General features: G+C 47.7%; 1 protein-coding gene across 1 annotated transcript; it reads right to left on the bottom strand.

The window, feature by feature from the left end:
* Nucleotides 1–4,459: 4,459 nt before the first annotated feature.
* Nucleotides 4,460–14,281, bottom strand: LOC119441550 (estradiol 17-beta-dehydrogenase 8). The gene is made up of 4 exons (XM_037706162.2): nucleotides 14,196–14,281; nucleotides 10,354–10,553; nucleotides 6,663–6,859; nucleotides 4,460–5,496 (listed from the first exon to the last, which is right to left on the bottom strand). The coding sequence occupies exons 2-4, from the start codon at nucleotides 10,538–10,540 to the stop codon at nucleotides 5,092–5,094; spliced, it is 789 nt and encodes a 262-aa protein (XP_037562090.1). The 5' UTR covers nucleotides 10,541–10,553; nucleotides 14,196–14,281; the 3' UTR covers nucleotides 4,460–5,091.
* Between the last annotated feature and the right edge of the window lie 1,662 nt (nucleotides 14,282–15,943).

The raw sequence follows: 15,943 nt of genomic DNA, 5'->3' as shown, positions 1-15,943 counted from the left end.
CACCGGTGCCTGGGGTTAGGCCTCGGGTTGCCGCATGAACGCGCTCATTGCCAGGGAGAGACGCATGCCCATGTGTCCAGACTAGGTGAACTAGTGGAATGTTTTGCTTCTTGTGTAGAATTTTATGAGCGATCGGTGAAATCCGTCCTTGTGCGTAGTTTCGACATGCTTGCTGGGAATCTGTAAGAATATGTATGATCTTATCTGGGGGTTGAGCGCTGATGGCGAGGGCTATGGCACATTCTTCGGCTTCCGTGCAGTTCTCAGTGTCACGCAGTTAAAGGTTGCTAGCTTTAAGTAAGCCATATTGAAGAAAAAAAACTATCGTTGCTCCGGCCGATCAACATACCTTTGAGGCGTGATATTCACAGGTCACAAGGTACGCTTGTGACGTTTCTCCACGGACGGTTTCCGAGGAGCCGCGTACACGGTTCCTCTTCATCGCCGTGTTAGATCTTGCTTTTGGCACCGTGCTTGCTCATCTCTGCGGTCCTCCCTGACGTGCCTTGATCTTCGTTCGAACAAAGCACAGGCATCCTCTCAGCCATAGTGCTTGCGTCCTCTGGCTCTGACTCCATGGATAGGTACGCCTCCGGCGTCCCCGCGTCCGTCGAAGGTCCGTGGCTTCAGACGCTGCTGGCGTCTTGGGGTGTTTCTGCTCCCAGGTCCACAGAGTCTGTATCCATCGGAGGGACCGCGTCTTCAGACGCCACTGGCGTCCCCGGGCGTTCTGCTTCTGCTTCTGGGTGGATCACTTCAGCCGCCGTGGCCGAAACCACTGCACTGAAGGGCACGGAGCTTCAAACACTCCGCTACACTCTGGTTCCGGCTCCCCCGAAGTTTTATCTGTTATTCGAGACACAGCAGGCAAAACTGCTGCCGCATCTTTCGCTGGAGAATCGACGTTCTCAGTTCCTTTTTTTCGTGGCTGGTGTTTCAGGTCCAGGCACCCACGAGGAAAGGTTAATGTTACGAGGCTGCAATGTTTCTACAGCTTCCACTTCGTTCATGAGCGCCTCTGTATCGTCGTTGTCGCCATATTCCCGTGTCATAGTCGCGTATGTTTTCCTGCAGTCGTCGGCTTCATGGCCAAACTTGCGGCATTCAGAACACCGCGGAATACGACAATCCTTTCTTATATGGCCCGATTTCTTGCATCTTAGACACAGCGGTGGTCTTCCAGGCACAATTACAAGAGTATTGCTGCCCTGTATACGAATCTGATGCGGGAGCATCTCGACAGTAAATCCGTGCTTGAGTTTCAACATCACCGACCTTGATGAGGTTTGGGCTCCCTTGAATTTCCCGGTCAGCCACGTCTCCCTGCTCACTTCCTCAATTTTTCCAAACGGTTCCAGTGCTTTTCGTATGGCATCGTCGCTGATATGGTAAGGAATCCAATGAAGCTTGACTCTCACCTGACTGTCGTTGGGATCGATGACAAGGCCTTTGATGACAAGGCCTCTGATCGATGACCTTTGATGCGCAGTTCCCTTGCTTCTACGAGCACTTGCTTCGCGGCCATTGAATGTGTCGTCAATGCCCATACATGATTCATCTGGTAGGCACCTCTCGACACCACATCCTTGACTATTTGTAGTCGCTCACATTCTTCCTCGAAGTCGTTGATTCGATATGGCCTGGCAGACACATCACAATGCAGAAAAACAGCGTTCAAGGACATATTTCCAGTTGGCCGTTGAGGCAGAATAACCTTGTAGTCTTCAGCAGAAACAGTAGAACCACGGCCTGTGGCCGCTGACACCGCTCGGAGAGAGCACATGATCCCAGCGTCCGACGCGCGTGAGAGCCGACGAAGGAATGCACTACGCCACGAAGCGCACATGGACACACGCACCACGATGACAATAAATACCCAACATTAACGAAAGACTGCGCGTTTCTAACGCGTTTGTGCTAGCGCGTTACGGCCCGTGTAATAAGAAGCTGGTGTAAGACGATGTGGCCTCTCCGCCTTACCCCCGTATTCATAAACGCTCCTCGACTTGAACTTGACTTGCCACCGCCTTGGGCAGCGCGTTCGAAACGCGTTGAAGGCGGTGGCAAGTCAAGTTCAAGTCGAGGAGCGTTTATGAAAAAGTGGTCGCAGTTTCACCTGAAAGGCGAAGCATCAATTGCGATAGCAAATTTGTAGAGAGCTATACGGAGTAATGATAATAGCTTGATCAGCTGTATAAACTTGGACATGCAGCAGCACCGGCAACACGCAGAACTAATGCCGACGCTGTCGGCGTTTTGCCAGCGTTCACACAAAAAGCGTGCGGCGTTGCTGACTGTTGCCGGAGCCTCTGATATAAATAGGCACTTGGTGCCGCAGCTAAACGTCGCTTCTCTTCCACAAACGCAGGCAGCTAACCAAGGTAAGGTTGCCACAGTGCCAACAACGCTTCTGCGTGCCGACGCCGAACACGTTGGAGGCTAGCCGCTCGATATCATTCGGCCAGCTTCGCTATGTCTTGAGCTTTGCGCGGCCTAGTGCAAGCTCTCGCCTTTTTTTTTTTTTTTTTTCCCTGGCTCAGCGCGCCGCGGGGAAAAGAGGCGCGGGCATCGGGAAGGAAGGGAGCTGGCGAGGAGATGCACGCGGTGCCCTCCTCCTCTGGGTTACCATGGCTACGGCGCGGCCGTTTCTTGGCACGCAGCACAAATTACGGCTGGGTTAAACAGCTTCGCTGTTAAAAAGTTGCAGAGGGTCCCTAAGCATATTCCTTGGAGATGAGAACGCGAAAGCGTTTCTTTCTGCTAGGCTGTTGTTACGGAGGTGGCGCTGCAAGTGGTGTTGCCGCGTTGTGTCAAAAAGAATGAGGCTATATGAGAGGCTGAATTGTGTATATTTAAATGATTCGGTGCAGTCAAAATGGTGTCCCCGCCACTTTACATGTCCTCTTCTGTTTCGTCGTCGGGGCAGTATGCATCACAGATCGCGGGTATATCGAAGCAGTAGCACCGCCCCGGCGTTGTGGGTGTCGTCATTTCTCCGGTGTCATCATCCTCTTGTCTGTCTGGTGACGGCGTACTTGCGTCGGGGTATACCGCGGCTACAAGTGATTGCTGTGGCGTAGTGGAGTGCGCGCCGAGTGCACGGTGGTATAACAGGAGAGGTGGCCAAACGAGCGCCGCAAGCACGTCGCCACACCTCTCCAGTTTCTACAGTGGTCGCCAGGGGGTGACAGGGGTTTTGTGGGCTCAAAGACGCGCATCGCAAGCTTTCGCTGTTCTGTAAAAGGTCGGTTATTGTCGCAATTGTTTGTGGCTTTAAAGCGTTGTTTATGCTTTTAATAGCTTGTAGAGGCTGTCTGCCGGCCTTGCCCACAAAAATGAGGGTATTAGGCTCTATATGGAGCTTAAGATTTTCTAATCGGCGCAGTTAATCTCGACAAGACTGACACAGAACTCTGATAGCAAGGGCCGCGCGTCTATTTTTCTGGAAGCGTGAAAATTCTTACCGGCGAGTGCAGAGCATAAAAAAAAATATTTGGTTTCCACGTCATTGTGGCTAGCATTGGGCTTATGGGCGTAGTTGATTTATAATCGCCTGGCTGTTACTAAATTTCACTGTTGGGCGGTCCCCACACGTTTAATTATTGTTCAACGGCGCCTGCGCCAGTAGCGTCAGATGGCGAGTGCAAACGTACACGCGACTACGAAATGCTGGAGACTGCAAACGACGGGGTAGACGCTGTTCTGTCTTAGAGCGGAGCCGCCGCGCCTCCGTATTCGCGGGCCACCTTGGCCGGCCACTATGAGCAACAACGAACAGAAACGGCGTGTAACACGCCGCAAGTGAAGCCGCGATGACCGTTGTAGACGCGGCGCAGTGGACTTCACTTGGGATGCACACTGCCGACAGATCGCGCACGCTGAAGCTTCTACAAGGAATATCACGGAGGCGCAGAAAGCGTCGATGAACTTTGGTTTTTATATCAGCCGCCCAGTCGTTTAATCATTTAGTGACGTGCTTGGAAACTGACGATTTCCCGACCCAACATTTATATATATATATATATATATATATATATATATATATATATATATATATATATATATATATATATATATATATATATATATATAGGCTGATGACGATGATATATTGGTTAACACGCCAACAGTGGTTTTGTAAAGACATTAAATTCTGTTTCTGCATAGTCGTATATGCTAATAAAAGACTATTCATTAATATTTTAATGAGGAAGAAGAAGCAAATGTACTCGATCGTGAACATATAAAATATATATTCGTTTCAAGCGTGATTCATTTGGCAATGACGTATTAGTCACCGTATAGTTCTCAGAACCAATCTGTATGCTGCAAAATAAAGAAATAAAACAATCAAATAAACAAGGAATACACGACACGTCTGAAGTCACGCTCAATGCCTAAATCCACGCGAAAAGTCCGTTTTCAGCGACGGTAACCTTTGACCAGCGCGAAGAAAACGAGCGCTGACTTCTGTTTATTTTGAGCGTCCAAGCAATACTTACACCCTAGCTTTAGTAAACATTCTAAGAAAACTTCGCAGGAATACAATCTCTGCGATATTGCAATGTTACATTGGCTAAAAGAAACCATCTAAAAATGGTATCTCCTTATCAAGCAGTGACAGTGACGGTGTACTGATGCATTTATGCTTCGCTTGAGTTATGTAGTATGCTTTTATAATCTCTCTCTCTCTCTCTCAATTTTATCTGTGGCTTGCTTCAGGAACATTGTTTTTTCCAGTTCTGGCTTGCACCCGCATCTTTTACAATGCCAACCCATGTGACCGCCTATATTGCTGCGCATAGTCATTCGATGCTCGCACACTCTATTGTTGAAACACCGGCCTGTCTGCCCAATTTTCCCGAATTTAGAGCTACAGAAATTGTTTCCCCTTCCAAAGGTGGTGGTTAAGTAGAAATGTGACACAATAGTTGGAAGGCACATAGCCTGTGTTTTTGGCCTAAACGCACTGGAAAGCTACATTTCCAACTGCATTTTCAAAATCAGTTGTCCCTGCGGTGCTACCGTGTGACGTCGACATAGCGAGAGTTCTTTCAGTGTCGGTCACCAAACATTCCACAATTCTCAATGTCACATGTGAAGACCACCGGTGACATCGAGGGCTGCTCCAGTAACGAATGAGCTCTCCGCCTCGTCGCACAGAAACCGGATGGTTCTGGCAATCTCCTCGGGTCGGGCTACCCTGCCGAGGGGCGTGCAGGCGGCCACGTGGGTGCGGTCCTTGTCGTTCACGTCGGCTGTCATAGCGGTGTCGGTGAAGCCCGGCAGCACCACGTTGCAGCGGATGCCGTGCGGCGCCAGCTCGAGCGCCGCCGTCTTGGTGAAGGCCACGACGGCTGCCTTAGACGCTGCATAGGCGCACTGTCGGCTCAAACCCGTCCGAGCCACGATGCTGGCCACCGTCACCACGGCACCGTTCCGCACGCCCCGCGACAGCATCTCCCTGGCTGCTGCTTGCACCGTGAAGAACGTGCCCTGCGCACAAAATCACGCACGGATCAGTTATGAATTTAAATATGACTTGTAATTACGTGCGAGCATTGTAAAAAACCAGATACTGTCCATTAAAACTGCTTAAAGGCTATTTCATTTCGGAACTCAGCTCTTAGACACACGTTCCTGCGACAAGCGATGGCGTCGTTCCTCGGCATCCCTCGTAACAAAAAAAAAAAAAAATTATAGGAAAGCGGAGTAATAGGGTATATGCGAAAGCGTATGGCGAAAGTGCCGCGCAAGACGGGCTCTGTGGTGACGATGGCTACGAGATGGCGCCAGAGTAGCGCGCGTCGTCTGTTCACCGATGACGCCACTGATACCATAAATGGAAACAAAGCGCTGCATGAGCCGAGGTCATGCGGCGGCCGCCGCAAATCACGACCCCACGTCACCCACGCGCTGCCTCTCGCGATCTCCCCGATAAGCGAAGCAGTCGCGCCACACTTCGCTCCGTTCGCAACGTGCCGCACTAGACAGATTGTCCGCGCCAGCCAATATATCGCGAAATGAAAACACGTATAGAGTTTCACACGTATACACGTACAATTTCGCATTAGGGAGTATGGTAATCGTGAATTTTTCTTCTTTTTTGTCGGAACTGATTGTTCTGCAACGAATAAATAGAGCATTCCGTCGGAGTTTTGTTGCTTGAAGAATTTGTGCTTGACGAGTTTTATTGCTGCAAGCCATTACTTACAGCTCTCTACAGGTACCATCCACCGTTATGCATACCTCTACCAAATCATCATCGGCCCTCATACCATCTTTCATTACCCTTTCTCAACTTCTCCAGTGCAGGTCGAGTAGCAAACTATAGATAGATAGAGTAGCAAGATAGAGTGCAGATAGTAGCGCAAGGTTTGGCCTACTCATCTGTCTTCCTTCAAGCAAGCTCTCTCTTGTTGTTGGTTTTGATTAATATCGTTATTTAGTGTTAGAATACCCGTTCCATGAATCGGCTGACATGAGGTAACGGATAGTTCAAATAAAGGTGGCTGAGAGGGCCTCGACTGCTTGCTAATACTCGCTGTTCATTCGTACTTTCATTTTATGAATCGCTCTAGCAAGTCAAGTGCTGTGCAGAGTGTCTAGTCCTGAGATAAGGCGTATTGCGCATGACTAATGGGTTGACAACTACGGTGTACCTTTAGATTAATGGACATAACTCGGTCGAAGGCCTCGGGCTTCGTGTCGACGAGGCTGTCAATGTTCTTGACTCCGGCGCAACAAACAACGATGCTCACTGCTGGCAGGCCCGGCGAGTCTCGTATACGACTGAAGAGGGACTTAACTGATGCCTCGCTACTGACGTCGACCTGCAAGGCCACGTGTCGCCCAGCTCCTGTGGAAATGAAATACATTTCAGAATGTTAAAAACCCTTTTCAAAAAACTTCCACCTCCATTCCACCCTGTGAAAGTGTATGTACAGTGACGCTGTTGCCGACTATAGTTGCTGTATACGACGTATGCTACCCTTCGGGAGCAGAGTTGCGCACCTGATTGAACGCGCCGCTCGCGCCCCTATTCGCCAAATCTGGTCACATGCGCAAAAAAATGGCGCAGTTTCGCCCGAAAGGCGAAGCATCGATTGCGATAGCAAATTAGTAGAGCGGTATTCGGAGTAGGGATAGTAGTTCTATCGGCGGCATAAACTTGGACACATTGGCTTACTAACTGAATTAACAATCGTGGTGTCAGCGCGCACAAGCAAACATGAATAAATCACACTGAATGACCGCAGACAACGACTGTCAAAACGCTGGCAGCAAGCGCAAGTTCGCGCGGTCTATCGCTTCAACGGAAACTGAGCGGCAAATGCACAGCCCATACAAAGGTCAGAGCCGTGTGGAGATAAGAGACGGTGCGGGCGACCGCCGGGCAGAGAAGTTGTTGGCAGAGGAGAAGCTGCCCCCCCCCCCTCCCCCCTCTTCCCGTTTCTTGCTTTCGCGTGGGAGATTGAGTGGTAAGATACGCCTTTGGCGCCGGTGCACAGCGCCGCCCCGCCTCCCTCCCTCCCATACCCCAACATACCCAACGGCAGATGTCACACAACCTGCAAACATGATAGCATCGGACTGTAATTTGAACATACGAGTAAATGTAATTCTGTTACGTGGAAACTCATTATTACACTAGTTCTGGAGTCTAAAATTTTTCTTTGTCGACGCGACGTTGTACACGCACGGACGCAGAAAATTTGCCGGCGTAGCCATACACAGCTTCGCTGTAAAAGATGTACATCAACTTCTTCCTCACAGCACAAATTCCTTTGAGGCCGTCATGTTGAAATATAGGTAGTTAATGACCAAGTTTCAAGCAACACTGGCTAGCGTGAGGCACATGCATGAGACGCCATCGTATATGCCTGTTGAACACTGGATCGCAACCAATGCACTTCGTATCTTTTAACTCCGCCTCAAAGGCACTGCCACGATGATACGCACGTATTCTGTATGTAGCGGTAATAGCGTCTGCAGGATGTGATCACGAGGTTACGATACATCATGCTGCATCTAATTTTTGCCCCTATGACTTATTGTGTACTATGGCGAAATACTCTTTTTGCAAAGAAGTTGATTGTGGCTTTGGGGGCCGCCTATTGGGAGGTCTGCAGCAAACTGCGTATCATATATGCAAGATATGCCAATGTGACATAGGCGCTTATGATTCCCCAAAAATTGGAACTCTTTTATGTTTCTTTGTTTGTGTTGTAGCCTGACGTTGTTAACTCGCAATCTTTGTATCGTGACATCACCGCACGTGATTTCCCTTTCCCGAGCCGCCGCTATAAAAAGGCCAGGATCAAGCAATAAAACGTTCACTATCACGGCGATCTGCGTACTGTCGTTATGGTCTGGCCACCCTTGGTCACTGCTTGGAATAGAGCGGTATAGCAGTTTGTTTGTTTGTTTGTTTGTTTGTTTGTTTGTTTGTTTGTTTGTTTGTTTGTTTGTTTGTTTGTTTGTTTGTTTGTTTGTTTGTTTTGTTGTTTGTTTGTTTGTTTGTTGTTTGTTTGTTTGTTTGTTTGTTTGTTTGTTTGTTTGTTTGTTTGTTTGTTTGTTTGTTTGTTTGTTTGTTTGTTTGTTTGTTTGTTTGTTTGTTTGTTTGTTTGTTTGTTTGTTTGTTTGTTTGTTTGTTTGTTTGTTTGTTTGTTTGTTTGTTGTTTGTTGTTTGTTTGTTGTTTGTTTGTTGTTTGTTTGTTTGTTGTTTGTTTGTTTGTTTGTTTGTTTGTTTGTTTGTTTGTTTGTTTGTTTGTTTGTTTGTTTGTTTGTTTGTTTGTTTGTTTGTTTCCGTATTGTGCATTTTGGTAAGTCTGTCTTGTGTAAGTGGTACACCTAGCATGCCACAATTTCAACCTTATTACAGGCGGAAATTCGCAATCGTTTAAACGTACCGATGTTGTCATTTCTGTGATTGACTGATGGCAGTAATGGCCTACTTTGTTGTCTGAAAGCATAGCCTAACAACGTCTCTGTGGCATGTAATCGTGGGGCTGCATTCAACACGAGACAAACATTATGCGTCTTTGATGAGGTCACGTATATTTCTGCTCTTAACCTTCCCCTGAAAGTAGACCATTTGTGTCACTGGCTTCATCCATTTCTATGAATTCGTTCACTCGCGACACTGATAGCTTCGTGGGACGTGCCGAATACCTCTATGCGAAACAGCAATGCGATGAGCCCAAATGTCACACGTTATCTTGACAACTGACTGCGCTCATGTGTGCCGAGATGTACGAGCAATGGATGGTCAATATTTCAGATGTCACTGTTTGAGCGAAACGCGTGGTCCCAGTGATCCACAACTTCGTTTGTGACAACGACTATACTGATTTTTCGCAATAACCAGGTGCTTGGGGCAAAGCTACATTTGTCTTCAGCCCCTCGCGAACGAAATAGATATGCTCCTATAAGCCGCGTGTTTCTTTTAAAGAAACAGCTTGTTACAGCTTGTTTCTTGTAAAGACAGCTTGTACTCGTCTGCTTGTCTCCTTGTCTGCTTGTACTCAAACATACACTCTCTAGCTACGCTGCACACCTCATAGCTTGTGACGCATGATGATGGTGGTCTATACGTGTCTGAATAAACATATGTTAGGAATGAACGCTGTCACGGCTTTTTCAAGAGCCCTCATCCACTCTTCCAACGATTGAAGACTGGATAAACCAACGCTGAAACATTGCCTAACAAGTATGCACGCAGTATTTTTTAAGATGATATGTTTATAGCTTACCTATCAAACGAGACTTGAACCAATTGAACGGTTAAAATATTTATTCCATATTTACCGATAAATCAGTGAATTAGTCAGCTGCACAGTCGTAGTTATAAAACTATAAACGTGCGCCTTGCTCTAGCATCGCATAACACGGGCTGCTCTGAGAGCAGCGAAATTGGAAAGCAGACAACAGGCGCAAACTACCCACAAGAATCACTAGAGGTGTTTCGCTTCAGTTCTTTCTTTGCGTACTCCTTTTCAATTTCTCACGTGCGTATCAACCGGTCTGAACAAGCAAGATTCTACGAAATAGAAAATCCGTAATAATTTATATTAAACAATTTAGTAAATTAGTGTCTATATGTAGAAAAGCACAGTTTTTGGCCGTGTTAACTTCGAGCGGTGCGGTATTTTAAATTTCCGCTCCCGAAAAGTGAATGAGTCTCAAGCTATGATAAACAACTAAATGGCGAGCGGGTAAGATAGCAGTCGACAAAGAGGCGGAAAGATCAAAATTTTTGGTAACGATGAAGTTACCGCCTTTCTATAGACTCCAGAAACAAACTTTTGCGACACTAGTGGCTAACGCAGTTGGCCTCATAGCCTTTCTCACCCCCACAAAGACTGGACACGGTCTCGTAGGCAGCGTCCTGGTTGCAGTCGGCGGCCACCACCCGGGCTCCGTCCGCTGCAAGAGCCTCGCACACAGAGCGTCCGATGCCACTTCCAGCTCCGGTCACCAAGGCTGTACGGTTCTCCAGCTTCGGCACCGGGGGCAGCGCAGGGGAAATCGGACACATGTTTCTTGTTGAACTGATTTGATGGAAATTAACCAAAGCGGAACAAAATGTTATTACTGGGTAAGCAACCAAAGTGAATATGGAGAGGCAGATACACAGAAACACTGTAAGTAACAAGTCACGAACCATCGTTATGTGCCTCAGATAGGCTGAGCCGAAGTTTTACAGCTGAACCTATCTTCATCAACAACTTTAGTGTGGCTGTTTTACGTTATTTGAGGAGTGATGTCACGTGCATTCACTGATGCCGGCCCCAGAATGCGAAGAATTACGAAGAAAGCAATAAGCGCTGGAGAATTGCCAGCACAATCTTTAGCATTGCCGCCATCGCCAGAGATGGCTTAAAACAAACCCTCTTAAACAAGCCACTTAAAACAAACCCTCTAAGGATGACAAAGCTGCCTTGACAAAGAAGAGGCTCATCTTTCGAAACATCTGACAACCTATTTGAGGCGTTTGGCCCCGGTTCATTCCTTTTTGCTCCTGGCAATATAGTCAGAGATAGCTGCAGGAACCCTATAGGCGTAAATCTTGCGGGACCATCTTCTGTTTTTGGCTTCCCATCCGGCGTGGAGCGAAAATAATTAGTAGCAACTAACCTTAGCAATGTTCAGATATTAACAGCGGAGCTGTTTAAGCCGGCCGTAAGTCCGTGGCGCGTAAACAGAAAATGTGGGCCGATCCTGGCGGCGTGCAGAAGGGTCCAAGCGCAATGGCATATACCCCTGTGAACTAGCGAAGCTGAGCCTGGGTAAGTCTAGCTAAGCATGGTTGGGACTATTTAAGCTTAGTCATTCATCTATATTCAATGAATTTCTAATCGATAATCAATCAAGAATCAATAAATTCGGAAAAATGCTGGGGATGACTTGGTAGTGCTTAGCCTAACCCAAATACGTGGCCGATACCTTGGGATAGCCAATCGATAGCCAATCAATAGCTAATCGATAATCAATCAATACTCAATATATTCCAGAAAATGCTGGGGATGACTTGGTAGTGCTTAGCCTAGCCCAAAAGCCAGGACTAGCTAGGTGCCCATCAGCTCCGCTGTCTCTTTAGCATTACGCCTCCAGTGCAAGCTACGCAAACATTGTTTTTTTTTTTTTTTGAATAACGTATTTGAGACTGCTCCTTCGTTCATTTGGTGTCCCTCTGCAAAGTGCGCTTTGTTGTCAATAAAATGCGCGGCAACGTCACGTCACAGTACCATTGGTCCCTGACGAGCGTTATGTGCTTTATGTGCATCAACAGTCACCTAATCACTGGGCTATATCCTGTGACTCAAAGGCAGCCCTGCTTCACTCTTATCGGCTCTGCGTCGCGGCCCACACGAACAATTGGTGGCAGAGGTGAGATTACACTATACCATTAAGCGATGGGCAGAGGCCACGATATAGTATTTCAGTGGCTACCTGGGCACTACAACATCACCGGCAATGAAAGTGCCGACAAAGCTGCCCGCGAGGCACATGGAGAACGTGAAAACACATCAAACCATTGTCGAGAACGGATACAGCGTGACATCTCAGTGGCCTTTCCCATGTTATCACTCCAAGAAAATGGAATACACCATAGTTCACCAACCGGCCGCCATTGAACCACATATGAAATTACAACTTTTACCCGGTTTTACTCGACGAGATCAAACGTTGCTGTGCCACCTGCGACTATGAGTATCTTTCACGAACGCCTACTCAATCCTAAATGGAATGGCGGACAGTGCCAACTGCAGCACATGCGGCGTTGAAGAAACGATCAAACGTCTCCTGTGTGACAGCCCAACATACGAAGATGAGATGATTTACCTTCGGGCAGCTTTAGGGGACTTACATGACAGTCCTTTCACACAAGAGGAAGTTCTTGGGACCGTGGCCTCGTGCGTCTGCTATGTACAAAGCCACAAAAGCGCCGCTGCACTTCTTGAAATGCACCAGCCTATGTGATCACTTATTATTGACTCAGCGATAAACGCTTGATTGTGTGTATGCCAGTGCAAATTGTGAACGTCTCTCTTCATTCTCATCTTTCAATCCCCTTTCCCCAGTGCGGGCTAGCCTACCGGAATCAGCCTGGTTAACCTCACTGCCTTTCCCTTATGACTTCCCTCTCTCTCTCCCTACCTGTCTCTCTCTCTCTCTCTCTCTTGAGTGAAACACTTGGTCGAATGAGCCCGCGAGGAATGAGATGCGATAGCCCCTTGCCCAATACACAGCGCGGTTTCCGACAATCTAGATCTGCGAAGTTGTCTCTTCACGCTCAAAATGGGTATATACAAAACAACTTTGCATTAACGCTACCCGAGCCGCAACAGCACGTAACACCCGCTACTGTGGCGGCTAGCCGTGCAATGCGCCTCAGATTTTATGGCACTGCTTCCGCACACCACATTCTCTATCCACCTCCCGATCCCTCAGCTCTAAGCCCATTGCCGAGTGGCTGACCACAACCGCTTCATTCCAAGACCAAAGGTACAGCTTTTCTCAAAAGTATAAGGCCACTGCGCGCCTTCACCATGTACGTATGTCGTTCTGTTGTATGATGTAGTTTATGTGGCGCTCCTGCCACACCAGACCTCTGTATGCTGAGTACGCGAGTTCTTTTCCTTCTGCGGACCGTTGGAACTTATGGCATATTACGGGAACATTCTTAAACAGCCTGCAACTAGGCATGTGGTCGGAAGCAACGTAGTTCGTATGCTCTTGACAAAGAGCGTACCTTGCGGTCCTCATCGGCGACGCGCTGGAAAACCCTAAAATTTAGCCCCTGCAGACTGAGGGCCTCGACATCCTAATCACCTTTCCTGCTCTAAAGTGTTTTCTCTCTCTCTCTCACTATCTCCTTGTTGCCCAGCACTACTGTTGAAGTCGGACGTGGCAGAAACGTTTTTCTTCATTGCGATATCAATTATTCGGACACTCCTGGTGAGTTTTCGCCGTCGTCGTTGTCATCGGAGTTGGTATATGGTTGTCCATATTGATTCTTCGATATGCTAGATAGATGCTATATTCTTGAAACACGATCGTTTCTCTGACTAGGCTTTTATCGTCTTGACTGATTGATTCGCCAGAATTTTGGTAATTTTAGAGCGCAAAGAACAGTCATAAAACATTTAATTTGCGGTGTTTGTCTTTAATACTAAACCATTAAAAATGCAAAAGGATATTTATGGTCAAGATCTCTAAGTGACGAAACTTCACTGGTATTGGCGCCAATACTCTTTACGGATCAAATATTTCACTGGGCGTTGTATTGCCGATGTGTCTCATCCAGTCTCATATCGTGCTGCGTGCGACGACTGCGACGCCACTGGCGGCGCTCACGGCGCTGACGTTCTCAGACGCCTGGTAGTTGCCAGGGCACTGTTTTTTTTTTTTTTTTTTTTTCTGCGTAGCAGATGTTGCCTTATAGTTTCCTTGCTTCGAGCCATGTTGCACCTTCATTTAGTTACAACACCGTCCGAGGAGACCAAACACAACGCTAAACCTTGTTATCGCTGTCGCTCTTCGGGAGAAACTGCCAACTTATTTTTTCAACAGACAAAACGGAAGCAAAGTGTGGCCGAATAAGTTACACTAAGTGATGATAATAATCCAAATGCGCGACTGCATTTCGTTCTTCCCACCGCATGATAACCACGTCCCTCAGTACTCACCGCTTTCCCGATGGCTTCGTTCGGAGTCAGCAACAGCAACACCAGCTGCATCGTGAATTTTCCGTTGTCTTTAGGCAGATTTATACCTGCGCCAGTGACGTCGAACATGACGTATTGCACCTATAATTAGCTGCGCGAGGAAATATTGTGGCCGTTAAAAGGTCTTGGCGACGTTAGTCATGCTATTATTAAACGAAGCTTTATAGGCTCACAAGTGTCGGCGGCGGTGGTGGTGGTGGTGGTGGTGGTGTCACGCTGAAAAGTGGGCCGATCCTGGCGATAGTGCAGAAAGGGTCCAAGTTCAATGGCACATACCCCAGTCGGTTGGGCCGATCCTGATGGCAGTAAAGAAACGGTCCAAGCTCAATAGCACATACGAGGGACAAGAAAGAAAGAAAGAAAGAAAGAAAGAAAGAAAGAAAGAAAGAAAGAAAGAAAGAAAGAAAGAAAGAAAGAAAGAAAGAAAGAAAGAAAGTGCGGCGCACACCTGCATTGGATATGCTACACGCGATATCACGGATCACGTCACATGCGCGCGACCAATCAGGTTCGTTTGGTGTGTCGGGAGGAGGGACATGGAAGGAAAGTGGGCTGGCGCGCGCTCCTACGGGCTTCCCTGGCCTCGGATCAGTTTCAGCGAGCAGATGGGAAGGCCACGCCTGGTGCTAATCTGTTCGGCATTTGGGCTACATAGAGCGCCTCGCTTGGGACATTATATTATTGGCATACTTCTTCGAACCGGAGAACTAGTGGTCTTATTGTGTGTGGTTTGTTTGTGTAGTGTGTTCTATTCGTGGTGAGAGACACAATAGTGCGGCATATATGATTCGGTACAGCTCTAGTTCTTCGGCTGCCTGTTCCCGATTCATGACTACAAATGTTACATTCGTAGGCGTGAGTCTGGAACACGCAACCAATTTTAAAAATTCATTTTCAGGGAAACTAACTGACTTGCAGTCATCTCGTTTGGCACAGATTATCAGAGTGCAAAAGAGAACGTATATTCAAAATTGTCATACATTCGGAATGTATGACATTTACTGGCCACCCTGCATGCGACGTCAGAGACTACACCGCCACTTCACCCACAAACGACGAAGCTGGCTCCTTTTTCTCCGAGACAACGGCCGACAACCATCGTTTTGACACACGTGATAATCGGTGCTCCTCTTCGTCTTGCCGCAGCACGATTCGTTGAACTTGGGCACGTCAGCTGCCTCGCGCGGCGGCGGTGGCGGGTCAAAAGCAAACGGTGATCCTTAAACGCCCATATCGTCACTGAAATCGCCAATGTCTAGCAGTAGTAGTAGTAGTATAAACTTTATTTCTCATAGTGATTTTGGGCGGTGGGTGGGTCCGTCAGTCCAGGGCTCTACTGGTATCTGCGGTTCGCTGGGCTTGATCGAGAACAGCTCTCTGGCTCTCTGGATCTTCGCTAGCAAACCAAACCTCCCACTGCGTGTTACTTGGCACTTGCGCCGTAAGGGGCGAATTGGAATTTGAGGCCTTAGTTTACACGTCCACGTTACGTGGCAAGGGTTGGCCGCTCCCCACACCAAGGAAATGTATCTTTATAGAGTGCAGGGTGTATCTTAATGAGTATTTAAAGGTGTGGATATGTGTTTGTCTGTATACGGCACCAGTCTCTGGACCTTTCTCCCGTAAGGTCAGGGTGTGAGCGGCTGTATTTTTGTCTCTCTTTGGTTTTCAAGGATGTCGTGCGGGTGAATGGAAAAGCTCCCCATGTC

The sequence above is a fragment of the Dermacentor silvarum genome, chromosome 2, assembly GCF_013339745.2.
Source record: "Dermacentor silvarum isolate Dsil-2018 chromosome 2, BIME_Dsil_1.4, whole genome shotgun sequence".
Classification (NCBI taxonomy): domain Eukaryota; kingdom Metazoa; phylum Arthropoda; class Arachnida; order Ixodida; family Ixodidae; genus Dermacentor; species Dermacentor silvarum.
Note: the sequence above shows the minus strand (reverse complement) of the source record. Positions and strands in the feature narration are given on the sequence as shown.

Bases quoted from the DNA above. Each gene is read 5' to 3' on its own strand.
- LOC119441550 (XM_037706162.2), bottom strand. From the start codon at position 10,540: ATGTGTCCGATTTCCCCTGCGCTGCCCCCGGTGCCGAAGCTGGAGAAC. The intron at 6,860-10,353 runs GTGAGAAAGGCT...TCATTTCCACAG, and splicing joins CGTGTCCAGTCTTTGTGGGG to GAGCTGGGCGACACGTGGCC. The intron at 5,497-6,662 runs GTACACCGTAGT...TTTTGTGCGCAG, and splicing joins TTATGTCCATTAATCTAAAG to GGCACGTTCTTCACGGTGCA.